Source organism: Loxodonta africana, chromosome 13 (genome assembly GCF_030014295.1).
Source record: "Loxodonta africana isolate mLoxAfr1 chromosome 13, mLoxAfr1.hap2, whole genome shotgun sequence".
NCBI lineage: Eukaryota > Metazoa > Chordata > Mammalia > Proboscidea > Elephantidae > Loxodonta > Loxodonta africana.
Window position 1 is genome coordinate 37655429 of NC_087354.1, and position 22671 is coordinate 37678099.

General features: G+C 46.5%; 1 protein-coding gene across 2 annotated transcripts in view; it reads right to left on the reverse strand.

Moving 5' to 3' along the window:
• The window catches only part of ACSBG1 (acyl-CoA synthetase bubblegum family member 1), a 64855-nt gene that overhangs the window by 1318 nt on the left and 40866 nt on the right, over nucleotides 1-22671 (reverse strand). The window contains exons 3-13 of one of the 2 annotated variants that reach the window (XM_003413745.3): nucleotides 22241-22461; nucleotides 21738-21826; nucleotides 21264-21384; nucleotides 10759-10839; nucleotides 10520-10669; nucleotides 9993-10169; nucleotides 9080-9261; nucleotides 7914-8144; nucleotides 6976-7193; nucleotides 1933-2072; nucleotides 1164-1407 (exon numbers count right to left, since the gene is read on the reverse strand). In XM_003413745.3, coding sequence (XP_003413793.1) covers nucleotides 1164-1407; nucleotides 1933-2072; nucleotides 6976-7193; nucleotides 7914-8144; nucleotides 9080-9261; nucleotides 9993-10169; nucleotides 10520-10669; nucleotides 10759-10839; nucleotides 21264-21384; nucleotides 21738-21826; nucleotides 22241-22461 — 1854 coding nt within the window. The remainder of the gene's footprint in view (nucleotides 1-1163; nucleotides 1408-1932; nucleotides 2073-6975; nucleotides 7194-7913; nucleotides 8145-9079; nucleotides 9262-9992; nucleotides 10170-10519; nucleotides 10670-10758; nucleotides 10840-21263; nucleotides 21385-21737; nucleotides 21827-22240; nucleotides 22462-22671) is intronic. The other variant, XM_023552962.2, reaches the window with a different exon arrangement.

A 22671-nucleotide genomic window follows, 5' to 3' on the forward strand; every position in this document is an offset into this window, starting at 1 on the left:
ACACACAGGCAGCCTATAGAAAAGTCCACTGGCAAAGAACTGAGGTCTTTGGCCAATAGCCAGCAAGGAACAGAGGCCTGCCAACAACTACATGCATGAATTTGGAAGTAGATACTCCAGCGCCAGATGACATCTTGACTAACCTCTTGACAGACCCTCAGCCACAACCCCCCAGCTAAGCTGCCCCTGGATTCCTGACCCACAGAGAGATAACAAATGTTGTTTTAAGCTGCTAGGTTTTAAAGGGTGATTTGTTACACAGCAATAGATAATACACAAATCATCTCTCCATTTCAGTGAAAGTTCATGTGGATGTCGGACATTATGCTTTGATTGATTATGAAGGGACAGAGGACAAGCCCTGGTGAGGGAGGGGCCCTGTCATGGTCTTCCCCTAGTCATTTTTATTGGCCTTGGCTTCCCCCTGTAAAGCAAGGTTGAAACGGCTCAGATTTGAGGTGCTGGGTAGCATTTGTGCCTCACACTTGGCTGTGTAACTGGAGATGTAAAAATCAAAGTCATTTATATGAAATATTAGGACATCTTCCATCTGGTTGACCTTGCATTCAATTTGTTAGCACCAGCCAACCAGATATGTTCAAGAATTCTGCATCTCAGCATTGGCTGAGGAGAGCTGCCTCTGGGTTCAGCCTTGAGGGAATCTTGAAGACTCCATTTCCATTTCTGCCTTGTGTCATGAACACCCCATGATACTACAGCCAAGAGCGACCTCATCCTCCCAGCTAAGGCTAAACCAGAGGCCTCTTCTGGTTCTAGGTACCATCGTCCAAAGGAGCTTCATGTTTCTAAACTGTCAAATGAGCTGACTACAGAAGGCCATAGCAGTCTTATTCCTACAGCCATGTGACTCCAGCCTAAATGGTAGCAGGGCTTTCATGTTCTCATTGTGATCTTGGGGAAATAGTCCCATGATCAAGGCAAAGTTAAATGTCGTCTGTCCTAATTAATAAGTTCTAGCACATATCTCATGTATTCAACAGGCTCTGCACTACAACAAACCCTTGCACAGAGAAATCAATATCCTCCCTCAGGAAGGAAGTGGGTGTCACGAAAGTGCTGACAATGACCTGCTTGCCAGGGCTGCCTCATTTAATCGGCACCTCCCCGACACTCCTAGGCCTCGATAAAATGAAAATACCTACCCAGCTCTCCACCTGAAATGGAGAAGTCCCTTTCGAGAATGGCCCACTTCTGGATATGGTAGGGTCGGGCAGCTGCATTTAGGTTGACCCTCTGGATCCCCTCTTCAATGGCCTGATACACGGCCTCATCCTTCCCCACGATCTCGGATACTGTGGTGGCTTTGCTGCCCACCCCCTGGCAGAACTCCACAGCTTGTTCGGTCAGATTATCAGTTGGCTCAGATGTGTCTGGATCTGGAGTGCACTGGAAAGTCAGATATCAGTCAGGACCAAGCCTCAATCTGAAGAGCTAAGCCCTGGTCTTCCAGGAGGTCTTACTGGTGATGTCTGTGAACTCTGTTTGAAAGAGATGGTTCTAGAATGAGTAGGATGCTGTCCTGACTGTTGAGCCCCGTGGTGTGGAAGGAGCAATGGTCAGAGAATTAGAAAATTTCAGCCAATGAAGTCATCATTTGTGAAACAGGGACAATACCTCCTGCCCTGCGTACTGCCCTGGGAGACTATCTGCCAAGGGAATGAGGCCAGCAGCGCTTTGTAAACCGGAACGTACTAGTCACGTGTGAAGGATCATCACGGTAGTGTATTAATTGTGCCATTGAGGACAGAAAGGATTTCCATGTGCAATGGCTCCCCTAGGGCAGGCAGCACTATTTGCAGTTATTCCAGATTGGGATCCAGATGTGGCCTGGGCTGAACGTGGCTTCTGCCTGGGCCAACCCACAGGCCACCCACCAGCTGCTCCTCCTGAGCCAGAACCCCCCAGACACACCTTCAAGGTGAGCAGCATGGACAGGAACTTCCGTCGGTCCCCAATCAGCATGGCATTGCTGATGATGGGCAGCTCTGTCTTCACAGCCTCCTCGATGGGCACAGGAGGCACATTCTCCCCACCAGCTGTGATGATTAATTCTGGGGAGAAAAGGCCAGGGCCCCGGCACAGGCTTTAGTCCAGTTGCCCTGACTGAACCAAGACTCAACCCTCAGCCACAGTCTGGGGAAGCCAGAGCAGCAAGAAGCATTATTGGAGACTTGGGCTTCAGGACCTAGGGAGGAGGTCAAGAAGCCAAGAAGCAGTGCCAAGAAGCCAAGGAGCCAAGAAGCAGTGCCAGGCCCTCAGGAGCATCTCATGCCTGCTGGGCAATAGTGGTGGTCCCCAGAGGACAAATGATCCCCTAGGGGTGCCACTCCTCTGCTCATCAACTGAGACTCTGCCTGTTCAGACATCCTGGCTCCCTTCTGCCAGACTGAGATCCTCGTTGGACCTCCTACGCACCCTCTGAATAACCTATTATTATTTCCCCCACTGTCTTAATGCCAAACACTCCTATCACTTACATAGCGCTCACCATGTGCGGGCATCTGGCTTAGTGCTTTACATATAGTGATTGATTGAATCCTCACAATAAGCCTATGAAGAAGCAGTACACTTATCATTTTACAAATGAGGAAGCTGAGGCACAGAGAGGTTAAGTAATTTGCCTAAGGCCACGTGCTAATAAGTAATCCAAGCAGTCCAGTCCCAAAGCCTGTGCTTTTGCCCACTCTGCCTCTCACCTCACTTGTGCCTACCCCACTGGAATGCCCTCTCCCCTTCTTTCTGTCTGTCCTCCAGACTGCATTCTTCAAGGAGCAGCTCAGTTGCCTCCTTCAGGAAGACTTCTCTACTCTTCCAGTCTATTGACCAGTCCCTTCTCTAAGCTTTTACAGCACTCACCTATTCATCCATTGGTTCAGTCTTTCATTCAAATATTCATTGAGTGTCTACTGTGTGCAAGGCCAGCATTTTAGGCACTCAGTGTATTGGCCTTCTGTTTTCTGAATGATGACTTACTATATGGTAATAAGTAGGTATTTAATAAATGCACCTTGACTGACAGTAGCTAGATTGCACTCCTGTTCCCCTAATTCTAATTCAGCAAAGATTAGTTGATCACATTCTGTGTGCGGGTCCTGTGCTGGACATCAGGTACAGAATAGAACAAGATGGTCTCCAGCTGCAGGGAGATCCCAGTGTGGTTGGGCAGTGGGACAGAGGAGCATACCCTGATCCAACTGAATGTTAAGCATGAATAGGGGTTTGACAGGCAGAGAGTACAACATACGTAGAAGCACAAAGGACTTTAGCTAAAGGTAATACAATGAGGAAAGGCTGAAGTGGAAGGAAGGTTGATCACAGAGGCCTCCAATGCCGTGTGAGGAACAGGACTATGAGTAGGTGGGAACCACAGAATGGTTTGCGGTCAAAGTTTTAGCAAACTGATGACTGGGATGAAGAGTGGTTAAGGAGACAAGCTGGCCAGAGGGGAAACCATGACAGAAGTCCAGGCAATCAGGGTTAATCTAGGGCAGCAGAAGTGGGATGGAGAGGAAAGATAAATTCTGGAAATGTGGAAAGACATAATCCAGCTGCCCACATGTGGAACTCATCATTACTACCTCATTCCTGCCCTTTTTTCTTACCTCTCTCCCATCTTTACTAGCATCTTTTACTACTAGTTTAACAACACCTATTCATGATAAAAACTCTTAGCAAACTAGGTATAGAGAGGAATTTCCTTAATCTGATAAAGAATATCTACAAAAAATCCAGTGCAGACACACTTAATGTTAAAATATTGAAAGCTCTCCCCCTGAGATCAGGAACAAAACAAGGATGACCACTCTCACCACTTGCATTCAGCATTATTCTAGAGGGCCTAACCAGTGCAATAAGACAAGAAAAGATAATTCATAAGGATTGGAAAACGTGGATTGAATTGTGTCCCCATAATGATATGCTGGGAAACCCTGGTGGCGTAGTGGTTAAGTGCCACGGCTGCTAACCAAAAGGTTGGCAGTTCGAATCCGCCAGGTGCTCCTTGGAAACTCTATGGGGCAGTTCTACTCTGTCCTATAGGGTCGCTATGAGTTGGAATCGACTCGACGGCAGTGGGTTTTTAACGATATGCTGAAGTTGTAACCCCAGGTATCTGTTGATATGACCTTATTTGGAAATCAGGTCTTTGCAGCTGTGATCAAGTTATAATGAGGTCATACTGGATTAAAAAAAAAAAAACCAAACCCAGTGCTGTCGAGTCGATTCCGACTCATAGCGACCCTATAGGACAGAGTAGAACTGCCCCACAGAGTTTCCAAGGAATGCCTGGCAGATTCAAACTGCCACCCCTTTGGTTAGAAGTCATAGCACTTAACCACTATGCCACCAGGGTTTCCCGTACTGGATTAGGCTAGGCTAAATCCAATAACTGGTGTCTTTATAAGGAGAAGGAGATTTACAGACATACACACAAAGACAGACACACAAAGGGAAGATAGCCGTGTAAGATGGAGGCGGAAATGGGAGTGATGCAACTACAAGCCAAGAAGCACCAAGGGTTTGCCAGAAACCACCTGAAGCTAGGAAAAGGCAAGGAGGGAGGCTTCCCTAAAGCCCTCAGAAGGAACACGGCCCTGTCAACACCTTGATTTCAGACTTCTAGCCTCCAGATGTGAAAGAAAAAATTTCGGTTGTGTTAAGCTACCCCACTTGTGATTTGTTACAGCAGACCTAGGAAACTAATGCAGAAAGGAAGAAACAAAACTCATTATTTGCAGATGACATGATCATGTCTTAGAAAATCTAAAAGAAGTTACAAACTAGTAGAATTAATATGTGAATTCCGCAAGGTCACTGAATACCATGTCCATCCATATAAAAAAAAAAATCAATCACATTCCTATATACCAGCAACAAATAGAAAACAAAAAATTTTAAATTACACTATTTACAATAGCATCAAACAATGTTAAGAGTAAGTCTAAGGAAAGATGTGCAAAAATCTTCACACTGCAATTCGCAAAACATCACTGAGAAAAATTAAAAAAATAAATGGAGGGCTATACCACATTTGGAAACTCTGGTGGAGTAGTGGTTAAGACTATGGCTGCTAAGCAAAAGGTCGGCAGTTTTAATCCACCAGCTGCTCTTTGGAAACTCTATGGGGCAGTTCTACTCTGTCCTATAGGGTTGCTATGAGTTGGAATCGATTTCAGTGGCAATGGGGTATGGGTATGGGTTTATGGACTGGCAGACTCAATATTGTAAAGATGTATGTTCTCATCGAATCAATCTATAGATTCAATGGAATAGAAATTCTGAACAGTTTTTTTTTTTTTTTAAGAAATTGACTCCATGATTCTAAAATTCGTATGGCATGCAAACGGTCAAAAATATCCCAGGTTTTCTTGAAGATGAAGTCCAAGACTGTAGGACTTACACAAACAGATACCAAGTCCTATCATGAAGCTACAGGAATTAAGACACTAGGGTACTGGTGCAAGGATAGACAGACCGATGAAACAGAATAGAGTCCAAAAACCAACCTGCCGTACACAGCCACTTGACTTGTTACAAAGGTGGTACTGCAGTGGGGGAAAGGGTGGTCTTTTGAAGAGGTGGTACTAGATCAGTTGTATATGCATATGGAGAAAATACCTCTGGACCCCTACCTCTTACCTCATATGCACATGAAAGCTGGACAGTGAAAAAGGAAGACAGAAGAATTGAAGCGTTTGAACTGTGGTGCTGACAAAGAATACTGAATATACTGTGGACTGCCAGAAAAACAAACAAATCAGTCTTAAATACAACCAGGATGCGCCTTAGAAGAGACTTTTACTTTGGACACGTCATCAGGAAAGACCAATAGCTAGAAAAGGACATCATGGTTAGTAAAGTAGAGGGTTTACGAAAACAAAGGAAACCCTCAGTTAGGTGGATTGACATAATAGCCACAGCAGTGGATTCAAAGGTATCAAGGATCATGAAGATGGAGCAGGACTTGGCAACATTTCCTTTTATTACATATAAGGTCGTCATAAGTCAGAGCCAACGGGGGGCAATCAACAAGGACAACAAAACCTCTCACCACACTATTTTTAAAAGAAGGACCAACTCTGAAAAAAATTGTTTTTTTTGGTGGGAGGGGAGAGTACTATCCCTTCTGGTGCAAGGAGGCGAGTCACTGCGAGAGCCCTCAGAGAGGCGGCCTCCTCACCAAGGTCCCTAGGACTGCCGTTACCGAGGAGAGCACTAGGCGGCGCCCGCGGCATGCACAAGCAGACCCGCAGTTCCGGCCACCTCGCTCGCCCGGAGCCTCGCGAGAGTACGGGCCAGGGCTCACTGCCCTTCGGGTCCCAGATCCCAAACACTGTGAGATTCTGCCCCAGCTTGGCCGTTAGTTCGAATCCCGGCTCCGTCGCCCGCCTGTGTGGGTGATTTCCTGGAAGTCGTTTACTGGCTCCTCGAGCTTTACTTTCTCCTGTGCAATGGGATTCCCGCGTGGTTACTGCGGATATTACACTCACTCGGGCAAAGTAAGCAAAGCACCTTTTCCAGGGAAGAATCCCCAACTTCTTGGGAGGAGCCAAGTTCTCTGCGGGGAAATTTCTTTTAAGTCTCATGTTTTATTTTTAATTTAATATCCAGTTTGTGTTCAGCTCCATATCATATCTCTGTTTGCATAGAGAAATACATACACAGTATTTAGGCCTTCAAATCTTCTGGAAAAAACTTACCTTGTTTTCCTAGGGGATTTGAATCCCAGCTGAGTGACCTTGGGCAAGTTACTTAGCCTCTCTGGTGTCCTCATCAACGCATTGGGGTAATAAGAATAACTGCTCCACCAGTGCGTAGAGTGAATAAAATGGTGTCAGGAAAGGTGCTTGGAAAGGGTAAGGGTAGCGGGTAAAGGGTACTTAGTAGCGGGTTTATTGGCCGGAGTACTGTTCCTCCCGGGCCTCGAACCCCCGGAGGCCATCGGGGTGCGCTCACCTTTGAGTCGCCCGGTGATGTAGAGGAAGCCATCGTCGTCGAGGCGGCCGGCGTCGCCCGTGTGCAGCCAGCCATCGGCGTCGATGGCCTCACACGTCTTGTCCTCCATGTTCAGGTAGCCCATGAAGATGGTGCGGCCCCACAGGCAGATCTCGCCGGTGCCCTCCGCGTCCTCATTCACCAGCTTCACGAGGCAGCCTGGCACCACCTTGCCAGAACTGGGGCCACCGAGCGGGGGCGCGTGGTCAGAGGGAGTCGGTTTCTCCCAGTCCAGGGCGAGCTCCCCCGGGGCAGGGGGCAACCTCTCAGCCTTCCCTGATGCCTATAAAGTGTCCCCTCTCGGGGCTTTTTTATTTTAATAGGGGTCTTAGAGCTGAAAGGTGGGGGTTCATAAACGCTTTTTGGGGAGATGAACGAATGAATGAATGGGATGCTCATAGTGGAGCTTCAAGCACTGTGATGGGCCGGCAGAGAGGGGAGGTATTTATAAGCACAACAGATGAGCCTTCAAATCACTCCCCACACTGGCCCTGTCACCCCATTCCCACCCCAACTGGAACCTGGGCCATCAACTATCCCGGGACACCTCTAACACACTCCACCCCATTGGAGACAGGGGGCGAAGGGAAATTGCTCCACCACAGGAACCATGGCGGGGGGTGCCTGGGTGTTTAAGCTGTTTTTAACAGATTTATGTGATACAGTGGTAGAGACTACTGCCACCCCACCCCGCTTGACTGAGGAGAAAATTGAGGCTCAGAGAAGCAAGAGATTTGGCCAAGATGGCAATGTCGGCACCAGTGGCTAGGTCTCTGGGGCACAATGAACATGGAAAGAGGAAAGGGTCCCCAGGGCCTCCAGCAGGCCGGGCGTCAACGGTCGTCTCAAGGACACATGGATATGTGGGCAAGCGTATGTGCCACAGCCTCAAGCCTCACCTGTAGAGCCGGTAGTTGTAGGGGCTGGACATGAAGTGGGGGCCTGAGGTCTCACTGAGCCCGTAGCCCGCGTATAAGCGGATGTTGAGGCCCAGGAAGAAGCGCTGTGTCTCTGCGGTCATGGGGGCTGCTCCGTAGAAGCTCTTCTGACACTTGGCAAAGCCCAGCGCCTGGCGGACCTTGGCTAGCACCAGGTAATCTGCCAGCCTGGTCATGAAGGGCTTTAAGTCGCTGACGGGAGAGGGAGAATGGTCCACAGAAGAAAAGACACACATACTCACACATTAAAAGGCCGAGTATTCAGTGGGTACGTGTTGCCACTGCCATTGTCTGTTCCGACTGTTGAATATTTCAGATATTGGCCCTGCCCAATATTTGCCCTGCGGCATGAATGCAGATATAGGTATGCATGCCTGCACTTGTGTACAAGTGTGTTTTGAGCTAGGAAGGCACACAATCAGATTCAGCTCTGTATAGGTAACAACACAGATGCATGCAAATTTGCACACACAACAATACACATGTGCAGACACTGAAAGTATACATGCACGGACGTACATGTACAAACACGTGTATCCCATTTGAAGCCCATGAGTGTTTTGTTCATGCATATTCATTTTTCTGTCTGTGCAAATGAAGTTGTAGGTGTGCAGATGCTTGTATACATGTCTCATGAAATGTGATACAGTTTGAAAGATACCCTGGTAATGGAAAATATTTCTAAATTGAAACCAAGCCACATTTTCCCTATTGATCTTCCTGTAGACTAGTGCTGTAGGAATTGAAAAAGCAATCAAAAGGGTGTGAGGGGAAAGATCCTAGCGGTCACTTTGGATGGTCTGGGGAAGGGTGGCCCCCACCACTGTGGCCACTTCTGTAGTCACCCACTGAGGTCAGGAGCTGCTCCCAGAGTGGTGAACTCTTTTAGAGGATATAAGTCATTCTTCCCAGGCAGAAGCCAAAAATGGGGTGACTGTCCCCAGTGGGGCCTGGGAAAAGGATGGGGGCTCAGGCCCAGCTGTTGACAGGGCCTCTGCACAGGGGTCCCTAGAACTGGCAGGTCAATGGGCCGGGGCATACCCGACCTATCAGGTCTCTGGCTGGACACTAAGGTTATGACCCAGCCCTGCTGCCTCCTCAGTCCGCCCACTCCCTGATCCCTGTACCTGTCCGGGGAGCTGAGGTTCTGCTCCAAGGTCACTGACATGGCCCACAGCAGCATCTTCCGCCGAATGAAGCTGGACTGAGCCGCTACCTCCTGGATTTGCTCCATGATCTTCTCCCACACCCGCGGGACTCCCATGTGGGACGTGGGCTCCACCTCCCGTAATGTGTTCACCAGGCTCCCCTGTTCACAGCCAGCAAGAAGGTAGGCCTACCAGTTCAGGGCCAGCTGGGGTCCAGGAGACGCCTCTCCCCAGTAAGACATGCACACACCTCACAGGCATGCCTGCACACACAGGCTCATACAGGTGCACCTACATACCTGTACCGAACTTATGGCACATACTATTGGCTGCCCAGTTATCAGCCATCTCTTTACCCTTCTTTGCTGTCATTCAGGTATCAGGGTGGTCAGATGCTTCAAAAGGACCTCAGTCCCTTCTCAGCCCAGGGGGTGGAGACTCTCCATACCCCTAAGCAGTGATTGGTTTAGGAATGGGCATGTGACACTGCTTGGACCAATGAGTTGCAAGGGAGTCTGCTGGGGGCTTCCAGGAAAGTTTTCTCCACTGTTAAAAAGGATCCAAAGAGTAGGTATGTTTGTAAGAGATTGGGGTGCAGGGAGGGTCTGTGACCATCTTGTGACCAACCTCTGAGGATGGGTCATGCTTGATGGTATTCTGGACTCACTGAACTACTCCGATTGAACTTTCCCTTATGTCATGTGATCAGTTTCCCTTCTTGGTTGTTTGAATAAGGCTGTGCTAATTGCTGCTGAAAGAATTCTGACTGGTAAGGGGACAGGGAATAGCACACCCACAAATGCACACACAAGGCCCACAAACATGAGTGCACACTTGGGTATGCCCTTGCACACCTACTCAGACACCCACATGGGCAGAGAGGCAGACTGACCTTCAGTGCATCAGGCTCAGCAAAGCAGACCTGGGCCCCCCACTGGATGCCCGTCCACAAGTCATATATCTGGGCAGCAATGTGGCTAAGGGGTAGGTAGCTGACCACTACCTCCTGTTGGGTTTCTGCTGGCTGAATGTCACCGGCCTGGCTGCCATATCGTGCTGTCCACGTGATCTGGAGGATAGGCAGGTGTACCCCAGAAATGTCCACAAGCCAGCCCTGGCAGTGCTTATTACAACTGTGGCCGCCCTCGGGGCTTGGGGCTACTCCTTCAGGGACCCCCTCCAGAGTGGGCACCCTCCCAGGCATCTCCACAGGCCCTGGAAAACCCTGGGTACAGGCCTCTCCTTCCTCCACCTCCCCTAACTAGGGTCAGTCTGGACCACAGACTGGCAGACTGTCCTATTTATCCCAGTACTCTGAGCCAAGGGCCCAAAGGAGCCCTCCCAGGGACTGTCAGGGCAGGGCCATTGCCCCAGATCCACCCACAGCCCAACCCCACCCATGTGGGACATCTGTCCTACGTTGTCCTGACTCAGCATCACACCCTTGGGGCTCCCAGTGGTGCCTGATGTGTAGACCAGTACGCAACACTGGTTGGGCTGCTGGGCACTGATGATGGTGTCCAGGGCTTCCTCCGGTACCTCATTCCCCAGCTCCATGAATTCCTCCATCTGTGGCCAGATGGGGAGAATGGGCATTCCAGGTCACTGGGTGAACCTAGCCAGGCCCCAGCTGATGCCCAATGCCCCACTACCCATACCGTGTACACATTGGCCATCTTCTTTGGAAGAGGTTCCTGATATATCACTACTGCCTTCAGGTGTGGCAAATGTTTCCAGATCTGTGTTGACAGAAAACACAAATGAGGTTTCAACAAGAAAAATGTCACCTCCTGAGAAGACCCTATCTCCAGGTGTTAGCTTGCTTGGCAGGCACTTTGTGGCAAAGGCTTCTGGGCTCCCCATCTCCGACCTTTGACCTCAGCAGAACTGGCACCCTCTCCCATAGTTCTTCCATCATGAGAACTTTGGGGGAATAAAGGTGGGGATAGGCTAGGGGCTGGGAATGTCTCCCTACTAAAGGAAAACCTCCAAACAAGCTGGAGCCTGGCTGAATGAACTATAATACAGCTACACAATGGAGTACTATGCAACTGTAGAAAAAGAAAGTTAGGGGGAGAGGGGAATAGGAATGTCTACATACTGACATGGAGTGGTTTCTAAGATATATTATTAAGTGAAAAAAGAAATGTGTAGAAATGTATGTAGTATGCCACCGTTGTGTAAGAAATGAATAGAATGTGAATATATGAATATGTATGTATGCATGCATTAGCTTCTGTTTACAAAAAGGAATGCTGGAAGGTTAAAGCAAAAACTAAACAAATTGATTATAGGCAGAAGAAGGGAATGGGGCAAGATGAAAGGAATGAGAAGTAAAACTCCTTTGAGTGTATTTTATTATATAGTTTTGACTTTAGAATCAGGTAAGTGTTCTAATCATTTGAAAAATAAGATTATATGAGAAGGGGCAAGAAAATGGTTCCCTAAAAATTGAAAACAAACTGAAAGAAATGAACCTATGTACCAAGTTGGTGATATAATCACACAAAAGAATTACATCAAGGGATTTTAGAACACTACATCTTGATTTTCCTCCCTTAGTGGCATATATTTTATAATAAAAAAGAAATTCCAAGCTTTATTCAGTAGTCTTATTGTTGGTAATAGTATTGATGCTATTATTTTGAAATTATTTATATATATCCTATTATGTATTATATTAGGATCCAGTCATTTGAACAGAACAAAGGGATACTGCATGGTTTAAAGTTAGGAAAGGTGTGCATCAGGGCTGTATCCTTTCAGCATACTTATTCAATCTGTATGCTGGGCAAATAATCCGAGAAGCTGGACTATATGAAGAAGAACAAGGCATCAGGACTGGAGGAAAACTCATTAACAACCTATGATATGCAGATGACACAACCTTGCTTGCTAAAAGTGAAGAGGACTTGAAGCACTTATTAATGAAGATCAAAGACCACAGCCTTCAGTATGGATTACACTTCAACATAAAGAAAACAAAAATCCTCACAACTGGACCAATAAGCAACATCACGATAAATGGAGAAAAGACTGAAGTTGTCAAGGATTTCATTTGACTTGGATCCACAATCAACACCCATGGAAGCAGCAGTCAAGAAATCAAAAGATGCATTGCACTGGACAGATCTGCTGCAAAAGACCTCGTTAAAGTGTTAAAAAGCAAAGATGTCACCTTGAAGACTAAGGTGCACCTGACCCAAGCCAAGGTGTTTTCAGTTGCCTCACATGCATGTGAAAGCTGGACAATGAATAAAGAAGACCGAAGAAGATTGACGCCTTTGAATTATGGTGTTGGTGAAGAATATTGAATATACCATGGGCTGCCAAAAGAATGAATAAATCTGTCTTGGAAGAAGTACAATGAGAATGCTCCTTAGAAACAAGGATGGTAAGATTACGTCTCACATACTTTGGACGTGTTATCAGGAGGGATCAATCCCTGGAGAAGGACATCATGCTTGGTAAAGTAGAGGGTCAGTGAAAAAGAGGAAGACACTGTATGAGATAGATTGACACAGTAGCTGCAATAATGGGCTCAAGCATAACAACGATTGTGAGAATGGCACAGGACCAGGCAGTGTTTCGTTCTGTTGTACATACGGTCGCTATGAGTTGGAACCAACTCAATGGCACCTAACAACAACAATTATAGAAAATAAATAATTAGACAAATATTATTAGGACCTAAGATTTAAGGTAAGACAAAAAGAATGCAAAGAAAATAAGTTAAAACCCCACAATATAACCTTGAATCAGAAAAAGTGTGAACTCATGATTTTTTTTTTTTTTACTTTTAAAAAGTATGTATTTGTGAGACTTCTGATTCTGGTCACAAGGAAGTTACACCTATCCTCCTGTTGTAAATACTAGAAAACTGGACAAAACATGTAAAACAACCGGTTTCAGACATTGGACTATAGGCAGCACAGACTATGATCTCTGAGACAGGAAACAAGTGATTTAAAGCCTCTGGCTGCCTGAGCTTTCTGCCTGCAGGCAATTTCTAGACTATGGCAGAAGTAGAAGATATCTCATATAGAACCTGGCTGTTTCACTGAGCTGAGGAGACAGTGATCAGAGTTCAGGTAAGTGGAAATGGTTAGACTATGTGGAGCAGAATATCAGAGAAGAGAGAACTATGTAGAAAAAGAGTTCCAGAAATCTGTTTAGGGGCAGGCCCTCTTGAGTCTTTGGCTCAATACCAATCTGCAGATTTATAGGTGAAACTCTATAAATCTGGTGGGAAAAAACCTTCTAGATAAAGGACAATTACTGGGGCTATAAGATAAACAAGAGCTCATATAAGGCCAGGAATTGTTTATGTTTCCATCAGCCAGAATGGAGGCCCCTCATTAAATACATGAGACATTCAGTAAAGATCCCAAAAACGTCACACCTTACTAGTGGGGCTAAAGGCTGTTGTTCTGGATTGAACTGTGTCCCTCAAAAAGTTATGTTGAAATCCTGACTCCTGTACCTGTAAATATGACCCTTTTTGGAAAAAGGGATTTTATTTTGTTATGTTAACTAGGTCATACCAGAGTAGGGTGGATCCTAAACATTATCACTTCTGAATGATGTCTTAAAAAGAGCAGAATAGACAGAGAGAGAGACATACACAGGGAGAAGACAGACTGCAGAGACAGATACATCTGTCCAGGAAAACCAAAGATTGCCAGTAGCTACTAGAAGTTGAGAGAAAGAAAGAAGAACTTTCTTCTAGAGCTGACATCCTGAATTTGAACTTCTAGCCTCTTTAACTGTGAGAAAATGAATTTCTGTTCCGTAAAGCGACCCACTTGGGGAATATTTTTTTACTTCAGCACTAGGGAACTAAGAAAGCTATCTAAAGACCTTCCCTGAAAAAGCTTAAACACAAACTTCATAGAGAAGTCCAGAGAGAAAGAAGGGGGAAAAAAAAAACTGGAAAAAATTTCCTGTGTGACAATATCAAGAAGTCTAACATACATGTAATTGGAGTCTTGGAAACTATTTAAAAAATGTTTGAGGAAGTGACTGAGAAATTTCCAAATTTGATTAAAACTATAAACCCACCAATTCAAGAACCTTGATGAACCTCAAGGAGGATAAACATAAAGAAAATCACACCAAAGACACCACACAATCAAATTGCTGAAAACCAGGAATAACGAAAAGTTCTCAAAAGCAGCCAGAGAAACAAGTTACCTTTATGTGGAGAGGAACAAAGATAAGGAATCACAGACTTCTTACCAGAAACTATGCAAGCTAAAAAACATTGGACTGGCATCTTTAGGGTGCTGAAAGCAAAATAAAAACCTGCATCAATGTAGAATTCTAGACCAAATTAAAATATCCTTCAAAAATTAAGGAAAAACACATTTTCAGACAAAAAGATGCTGAGAGAATTTGTTGCCGTTAGACCTGTACTACAAGGAGTGTTGAAGAACATTCTTAAGAGAGAGGAAAGATGCTATCAGATGGAAACTCAGATCTACATAAAGAAATGATAAGTGTCAGAAACTATAAATACTTGGGAAAATATATAAATGTTCTTTCTTTTAAAATTTTTTTGAAAGATACTTAACTGTTTAAAGCAAGAATAATAATATATTGTGGGGTTTATAACACATGTAGAAGTAAAACAGATGTCAGTAATGCAAAGGATGGAAGGGGAAATGGAAATATACTGCTGTAAGGCTCCTATATACATGTGAAGTGGTATAATGTTATTTGAAAGTAGACTGTGATAAGTTAAAGATGCATATTGTAAATCCTAGAGCAAACACTAACATAATAAAGAGGAATAGCTAATATACCAGTGGTGCAGATAAAATGTGATGTCCAAAACAAACAAACCAAACACATGCAGACACACACACACAGGCAAAACAAAACAAAAAACCCTCAGTTCAAAAAAGTCAGGAGAAATGGAATAAAGAACAAATGGGACAAATAGAAAACAAATAACAACATGGTAGATTTATAGAAAATTTTGTCAGACTAGATAAAAAAGCAACACTCAACTATATGCTGTCTGCAAGAAGCTCATTTCAAATATAAAGACATAGATAAGTTAAAAGTTGTTGTTGTTGTGTGCTGTCGAGTCGATTCCAACTCATAGCAACCTTATACGACAGACTAGACATGCCCCATACGATTTCCGTTTTTAATCTTTAGGGGAGCAGATCACCAGGTGTTTTCTCCCTTGGAGCTGCTGGTGGATTCTAACCACTGACCTTTCTTCTGTTTAGCAACCAAACACTTAACCATTGCACCACCAGGGCTCCTTAAGTTAAAAGGATATAAAAACAAATACCATGTAAACATTAATCGTAAGAAACCTAGAGTGGTTATAATGAGACAAAGTAGCTTTGGAACAAGAGCTATTTACCAGGGATACTTCTTAAAGATAAAGTGGTCAATTCATCAAGAGGACGTAATTAAATATGTCTGTACAGTACCAAATAACAGAGCTTCAAAATACATGAAGCAAAAACGGTTAGAAATGAAATAGATAAATCCACAATAGTAGTTGGAGATTTCAACACTCCCTTTCTCAGTATTTGATAGAACAAGTAAACAGGAAATCAGTAGGGACATAGATGACTTAAACTTTATTAACACTATTAACCAGTTTGGCCTAATTGCCATTTATAGAACATTCCATCCAACAGCTGTAGAATACACATTCTTTTCAAATGTGCATTAAAAATACATATATATATATATACATATATATATATAATTTATTTCCTAGTTCTGGCCACTGAAAAAGACTGAAAGTAATGACTCTACCCAGTAGCTTTAGGCACTCCTGGTGTCCAGATTGTTCAGACTGTGGTCTCTAAATATCATTCCTCACTAAAAAGAATCAGTGTATCCTGGAGAAATAGTTGATTCTGGGTCTGGAGTCTGGGGCAGGAAATGTACAAGATGAACCTGAGGTCTTGTGCCAGAAAATAAGTCCTCAAAGAATGATGGGGACAGTTCAAAAGGACACAGGCATCAGTTTTCCCACTGACTACAGATGGAAAAATTTGAATAATGACCGTGATTGATGGAAACACATTATATATAAAGATCTATAAGTTCATAATGACACTTTGAGAGAGAGAAAAATGGTAAAAGGAAAAAACCTGAAAAACAAGACAAACTAAACCCAAACAAATCTGAGAACAACCGTTAGTCACTGTTATGGATTGAATTGTATCCCCCCAAAATGTGTGTCGTAAATCCTAAACTCTATGCCTATGGTTATAATCCCATTGGGAAATGGGTTGTCTTTGTTACGTTAATGAGGCAGGATTAGCATAGGGTATATCCTGAGTCAATCTATTTGGAGATATAAAAGAGATTAAAACAGGGGAAGAGATTGAGACGGGAAGAGAGATGCCAAGCCACATGAAGATCACCCAGGAGCAGAGAGTCAAAGAGACGAGGACCTTCTTCCAGAACCAACAAAGAAAGACTTCCCCTAGAGCCGGCACCCTGAATTTGGGCTTCTAGCCTCCTAAACTGTGAGAAAATAACTTTCCCTTTGTTAAAGCCACCCACTTGTGTATAGCAGCACTAGATAACTGAGACAGTCCTGATATTGGTAAATAAATAGAAAGAACTAAGCCTTTATCTTGCCTGTCTTATTAGTTACTTACTGCTGCTGTAACAAATTTCTGCAAGCTCAGTGACTTGAAACAACAGAAATTTATTATTTTACAGTTCTGGAGGTCAGAGTCTAAAATGAGTCAGCAGGGCTGTGTTCCTTCTAGAGGCTCTAGGGGGAATCCATTTCCTAGCCTTTTCCAGCTTTTAGAAGCAGCCTGCATTCTTTGGCTCATAGCCCCTCCCTCCGTCTTCAAAGCCAGAAGCGTAGCATCTTCAAATCTCTCTCTCTCTCTGACCTCTGCTTCAGTCATCACGTCCTTTTCTGACTATGGTCCTTTTTTGTCCCTGTTCATAAGGACCCTTTTAATTACATTGGGCCTACCCAGATAATCTAGGATAATATCCTTGTCTCAAAATCCTTAGCAATAACACCTGCAAAGTCCCTTTTGCCATGTAAATTAACATATTCATAGGTTCCCAGGATTAGGATATAGACATCTTTTGTAGGCCATTATTCTATCACACCTGATTTGTATGCACAGGTGTTTCAGGTTCCAGGTAATGAAGGAAAGTTCTTTTGGAAGAAGAATACCAGCTGATGAATTAGAAAATCACTATCGTACCATCCCTAATGAAATAATTGATTTGGACAAAGATCATCAATGGATACCAAAGCCATTAGGAGAAAGGTTGATGAGGAGCTTTACAATAGAAGATCAAGTATTCTCCACCTGAATCCACTGAATCTCAGTGTCACTAAAAGTGGTACAGCCTGGCACCATGTGCCTCATGGGAAGGTGCAATACAGCTCCACCTGCGGGGTGTTCTTGCCAAAAAGGCATCGTGCCTTTAGATCCAAGAGAAACTACAGAGGTTAGACGAACAAGTTAAACAACGTCAAGAGGAAGCAGACAGACAAATCCAGAATGTGGGACAAGGTACAAGACAACCAAACTAGTTTGTGACATGTCTGTGGTCGTAGTCTCACACTTGAGCGTGCATCGGAATCACCTGGAGGGCTGGTTAAAACACAAAGTGCTGGGCCCACAGCCTGAGTTTCTGATTCAGCAGGTCTGGGGTGGGGACCCAGGATTTGCATTTCTGACAAGCTCCCAGGTGATGCTGATGCTGCTGGCCCAGGGACCACATTGGTCTACGGCATGGGAAACCAAAGATGGAGACTGTTTCGCATTAAAAGACACATGAGAGACACAGCCACATGCAACACGTGGGCCTAGTTTAGATTGATTCAAACAAGCCGACTGTAAAAAGAAATTTTGGGTATTAGATGACATAAAATCATCGAATCACCTTTTGTTAGGTATGATGAAGTTATTGTAAATATTTAAGAAAAATTCCATATTTTTTAGAGATGCATATTTAAGGGATGAAATGACCTGATGTCAGAGATTTGCCTTCAAGCCAATAATCCTCCCCCCTCACCAAAAAAAACAACTCATTGCCGTCGAGTCGATTACCACTCAGTGACTCTATAGGACAGAGCAGAACTGCCCCATAGGGTTTGCAAGGAACAGCTGGTGGATTCAAACTGCTGACCTTTTAGTTAGCAGCTGTAGCTCTTAACCACTACACCACCAGGGCTCCTTCAAGCAAATACTTCAGCAAAAACGGGGCATTGAGGAAGCAAGTGTGGTGAAGTGTTGGTAATTGTTGAATCTGAATGATAGCTATGTGGGGGTTCACTATCCTCTCTATTTTTGTTGGTTTGAAAACTTTCATAATACAAATTTTATTTGAAATAATAATCTAGGGTGGTGATTTCCTAACCATGAGCTTCAGTTTTTTCAGCTGCAAAATGGGGAGGGGAGCATTTGGATTAGATTGACGACCTATCAGAGGGGGCCTGAGTCCCTGAGGGGCATGGCAGAATCTACCGGGGGACTTTTTTAAAGCTCAGGAGGCCTCCCCGGCCCTGGGATTCTGATATGAGCGCTGACGTTGAGGATGGTTTGACTCCTTCAGGAAGGTTGGGGCGGGGGGGGGATAGCCACTGGGACACTGGCAGTCAAGGTCCCTGCCAATTTGGTTCTCGAGCAATTCTTAAGCCATGGAGGCATCAGCCTGAAGGTGGCCTGGAGGGGAGCCTGGGTGGGGAGAGGGGCTTAGGAATTGTCCCAATGACCCATTTGCCTCAGAGATCACTGGGGTCTAGGAAACCTCCAAAACCTCCATTTCCACGGAGTCAATTCCGATTCATAGCAACCCCATGTGACAGGGTAGAACTGTATCCAAGGCTGTGATTTGCAGAAGCAGACTGCCACATCTTTCTCCAGTGCAATGGCTAGTAGGTTTGAACCACTGACCTTTGGGTTACCAGCCAAGCAGTTAACCACTGTATCACCAGGGCTCCTTTTGGAAACATCCAAACCTGAGGAAATCAGGGCCCCACTAAGTCCTAGGGTGCCTGGGCAGGCCAAAAATGGTGTGTGCCTGCTGACCATTATTGTCTAAATATTTGCCCCCTTTATATATATATTTTTTTATATTTAGTGAACCACCTGAGGGTTTGGAGGTGAGGGAGGGTGAGAAGGAGGGAACCGGCGACAGTTCAGGCTGACATGGTCTCACAAAGCAATTTATCTTGGGCCGCAGAATCCGCACCCACACCCTCTCCCCCAATCTCAAGCATTTATCCAAGTCAGGCAGAATGGAGACGCTCAGAATTAGAGATCTGAAAACACAGGGCTCCAAAGGAGCTAAGAAGACCCCTCAAGAATTCAAAGCTATACTGTCATTGGTAATGCAAAGCCCATTTGATAAATCTCTACTAGTAAAACAAAAGTAGGTCAAAAGTGCCCGTGAAAACAGGGTTTTCAAAATAATCCTAAAATGACAAAAGAGAGAGAGCACGCAAATGGATAAGAACAAACACTGAGAGAGAGGGGTCTGGAACTTGAGGGCAGAACCCACTACCTAATTTGCAGGACCAAGTGCAAAACAAGTGTGGGGCCCCTTGTTGGTAAGTTATTAAGAATTTTAAGATGGCGACAGTGGAGCATTGAACCAGGCGAGGGGTCCTGTGTGACTGAGCCTCCCTGTCCAGGCTCTGGTGGTTGACTTGGGGGTTCCCTCAGTCCCCCTCGCATAGCGGTTCTGGGCTCTAGGGGCTGTGAGGAGGCAGCCATAAACTATATGCCGCTGATTCTCACAATCTGTGACAGGACCTATAAAGTCCCCACGAACACTGAATTAGGGACTGCTGAACCAGCCTTGGTCCACCTGAGGGGATGTTTCTACAGCTCTGCACATGCGCCTCTCTGTGACTGACAGAGAGCTCCAGGAGTAGCTTTTGTGAACAGTTGGGTTTGTGAATACAGCATCCACGACTAATGAGGAGGGGTACGCTTAGAGTGCTGGAGCAGGTAATGTCTTTTGTAAACCCTGGCAAGAGGCCTTTGTGCTTCTAGCCTGGTTACTTCTTAGGTTTTCCCAGGGCTTCTCTTTGACTATAAATCAACATCTCTTGGTCTGGCCTGCTCATAGCCTCACCTGAGGGAGCTGCTTTAAAAACATACCCTGATTTGGGGCACCCTCCAAGAGATTCTGCCTTGAGGGATCTGGGCTGCAGCCTGGGCCTGCCTCAGGGATTCTGAGGCAAGCCTGTTGGGAACCACTGACCCAAGCTTCTTTCTTTCATGCTGGAGGAGGTCTCTCCACTAGAAATGGGGGAAGATGTTTGCTTTGGTTCCTCTGGGAATCCAGGTCCCAAGTCCTAGAAGGCTGGAGGCCACTTTTCCCACCCTCAGGTACAGATGGGAAGGCTGAGGCCCAGGTGACACCCCCAGCACCAGAGCCCTGCCAACAAGTCAAGCCAGCACACGAAGGCCTTCTCTAGGACACAGGGAGCCCTGGCAGCCTCACAGGTCACTGGGGCACAGAGGTGTCACTGGGCTACCACATTCCAGTGTGGGGCGTGTGGGTACAGAGCTAGTCAGGGGTGGACCTGAAGTGATTCAGGAGGCATCATCCACACTCAGAAAAGACCCAGCTAGCTCAGGAAAAAATTTGTTTTTTCTTAGCTCAGGGGGCACTCGAGCTCCTGCCATGTTCCCCTTGTCTTTAGAAGACCCTGTGGCACTTGCTGTGGTCCAGCCCTCACCCTGTGGCAACCTTCACCCCACCTCCCACTTAGAGTCAGACTTGAATGCCCAAGGTAGTAGAGCTTTGAGCCACCCACAGTGTGTAATCCTTCCATAGGCAGAGGACCCCATGTCCCCGTTTACCCCCCAGGAAAGACCCTACACTGAATGGAAAGCCATTGGAAGCAGTGGTCTGGCCAGGATTCCTGGTCCAGGGCCTGATCACCAACTTCTTGTGTGACCTGGGGCAAGTCCCTGTGCTTTTTGGGCCTCAATTTCCTGACCTGTCAAATGAGTAGGTAACCATTACCCGGCCTTGCTCTATGTGTGTGTGCATGGCGGTGGGGTGCATGGACTTGCTGACGAGGATGAGGGGAGACACTGGATGGGAGGGTAGAAAAGGCCTTCGTCAGGTGGAGTGGAGGCCCAGGAGGGTGCCCAGCTGCTGCTACTCCACCCCTTTTCCCACAAACCTTCAGGATCTTTTCCAGCTGCTTCTGTGTGTCAACCACGATGACATTGGCGCGGCAGTCATGGGCAATGAACTGGCAGGCCTCAGGGGAGCTGGTCGTGTAGATGCCGGTGACAATGCCACTGCAGGAGACAGGGAGGGTTTGTGTCTCGGCTGGTGCAGAGGGGCCGCCCACCCCCGGTTCACCTACAGCCCCCACCCTAGAGAGCACCCAGGCCAGGCAGGGCTCCCAGTCATCTCAGACAGCCACCCCAGGCAGAGAGGAGGCCAAAGGCAGTCTAGGAGAAGGCCCAGAGAAGAGATGGGATGTTGGAGAGGGGTGGGTAGCCTGGCAGGGAAAGAGGAAGGTGGGAGGTCTGCCAGGGCCCCCAAAGGTGGACACATTCCCAGATTCTAAATAAGAGATAACACTGCTCTCTCCACTCTCTGTCCACCTCTAACCCGTTGGAGACCCTGCCCCACCCCAGCCACTCACCCTGCAAACACTGTGCCCACAGCCGAGAAGAACCACTCTGGGGAGTTGAAGCCGAGGATGGCCACACTGTGGGCCCGCTCTAGGCCGAGCTGCAGGCCAAAGACAGACAGCCCAGGTCAGCTGGGCAGGGAAGGGACCTCCCACCTGCATTACGCCCTCAGTGCACACTGCAGAGGACCCTGCAGGCCTGTCCCAGGGACCACCCTGCTAGGATCCAGCCAGTCAGAGAACTCTTTGGGGGATCCGTCACTCAACAGCCCTTGCTGCCCCTGCCCGGGGCGTTTCCAGGGAGTCCAGTCCCTCAGCCCAGCACACAAGGCTTCTAGCCCACCTTGAACACAACAAATAAACCTGAAGTACAGGGCTCTGCACGTAGCATTCGCTCAGTAAATGGCAGTGGAGTTATGATTTCAAAGGGCCTTGCCTGGTAGGGGTTGGGGGAGGCGCACCTGGTGGGCCAGACCTAGAAGGCAGGTCAGGGGCTGAGGGAGGGGCCCCCTCACCTTCAGGAAGCCCTTGGCCGCTTTGCGGGACAGCAGGTAGTACTGAACATAGGAGATGCGTTCCCACTTGCCCTGGTGCTTGAAGCCCAGGGCGCTGAGGTTGCCGTACTTGTCCAAGGCCTGGTAGAACATCTGGTGCACGGTGGTGGGAGGCTGTGGGCAGCTGGGGTCTATGCGCAAGCGGACCCGCCCATCAGCCTGAGTCGTCCACAACGCCTCCTCTGGTGGTGGAGAGACAGAGCTTGGATCAGGTCAGCTGGGGTTGTCACTGGGGGAACCTGTCCTGTCCTTGGCTGAGCTCCCGGCCCTGCTGGTGCCACCAATGCCCTGGGCACTGGGCTGTGGGGGCTGGCAGGTGAGCTAGGAACTGGGATAGGCTGGAAGGCTACCTGGAGAAAGAAGTCTAACTTGGCTGTGAAGGATGGGCAAGG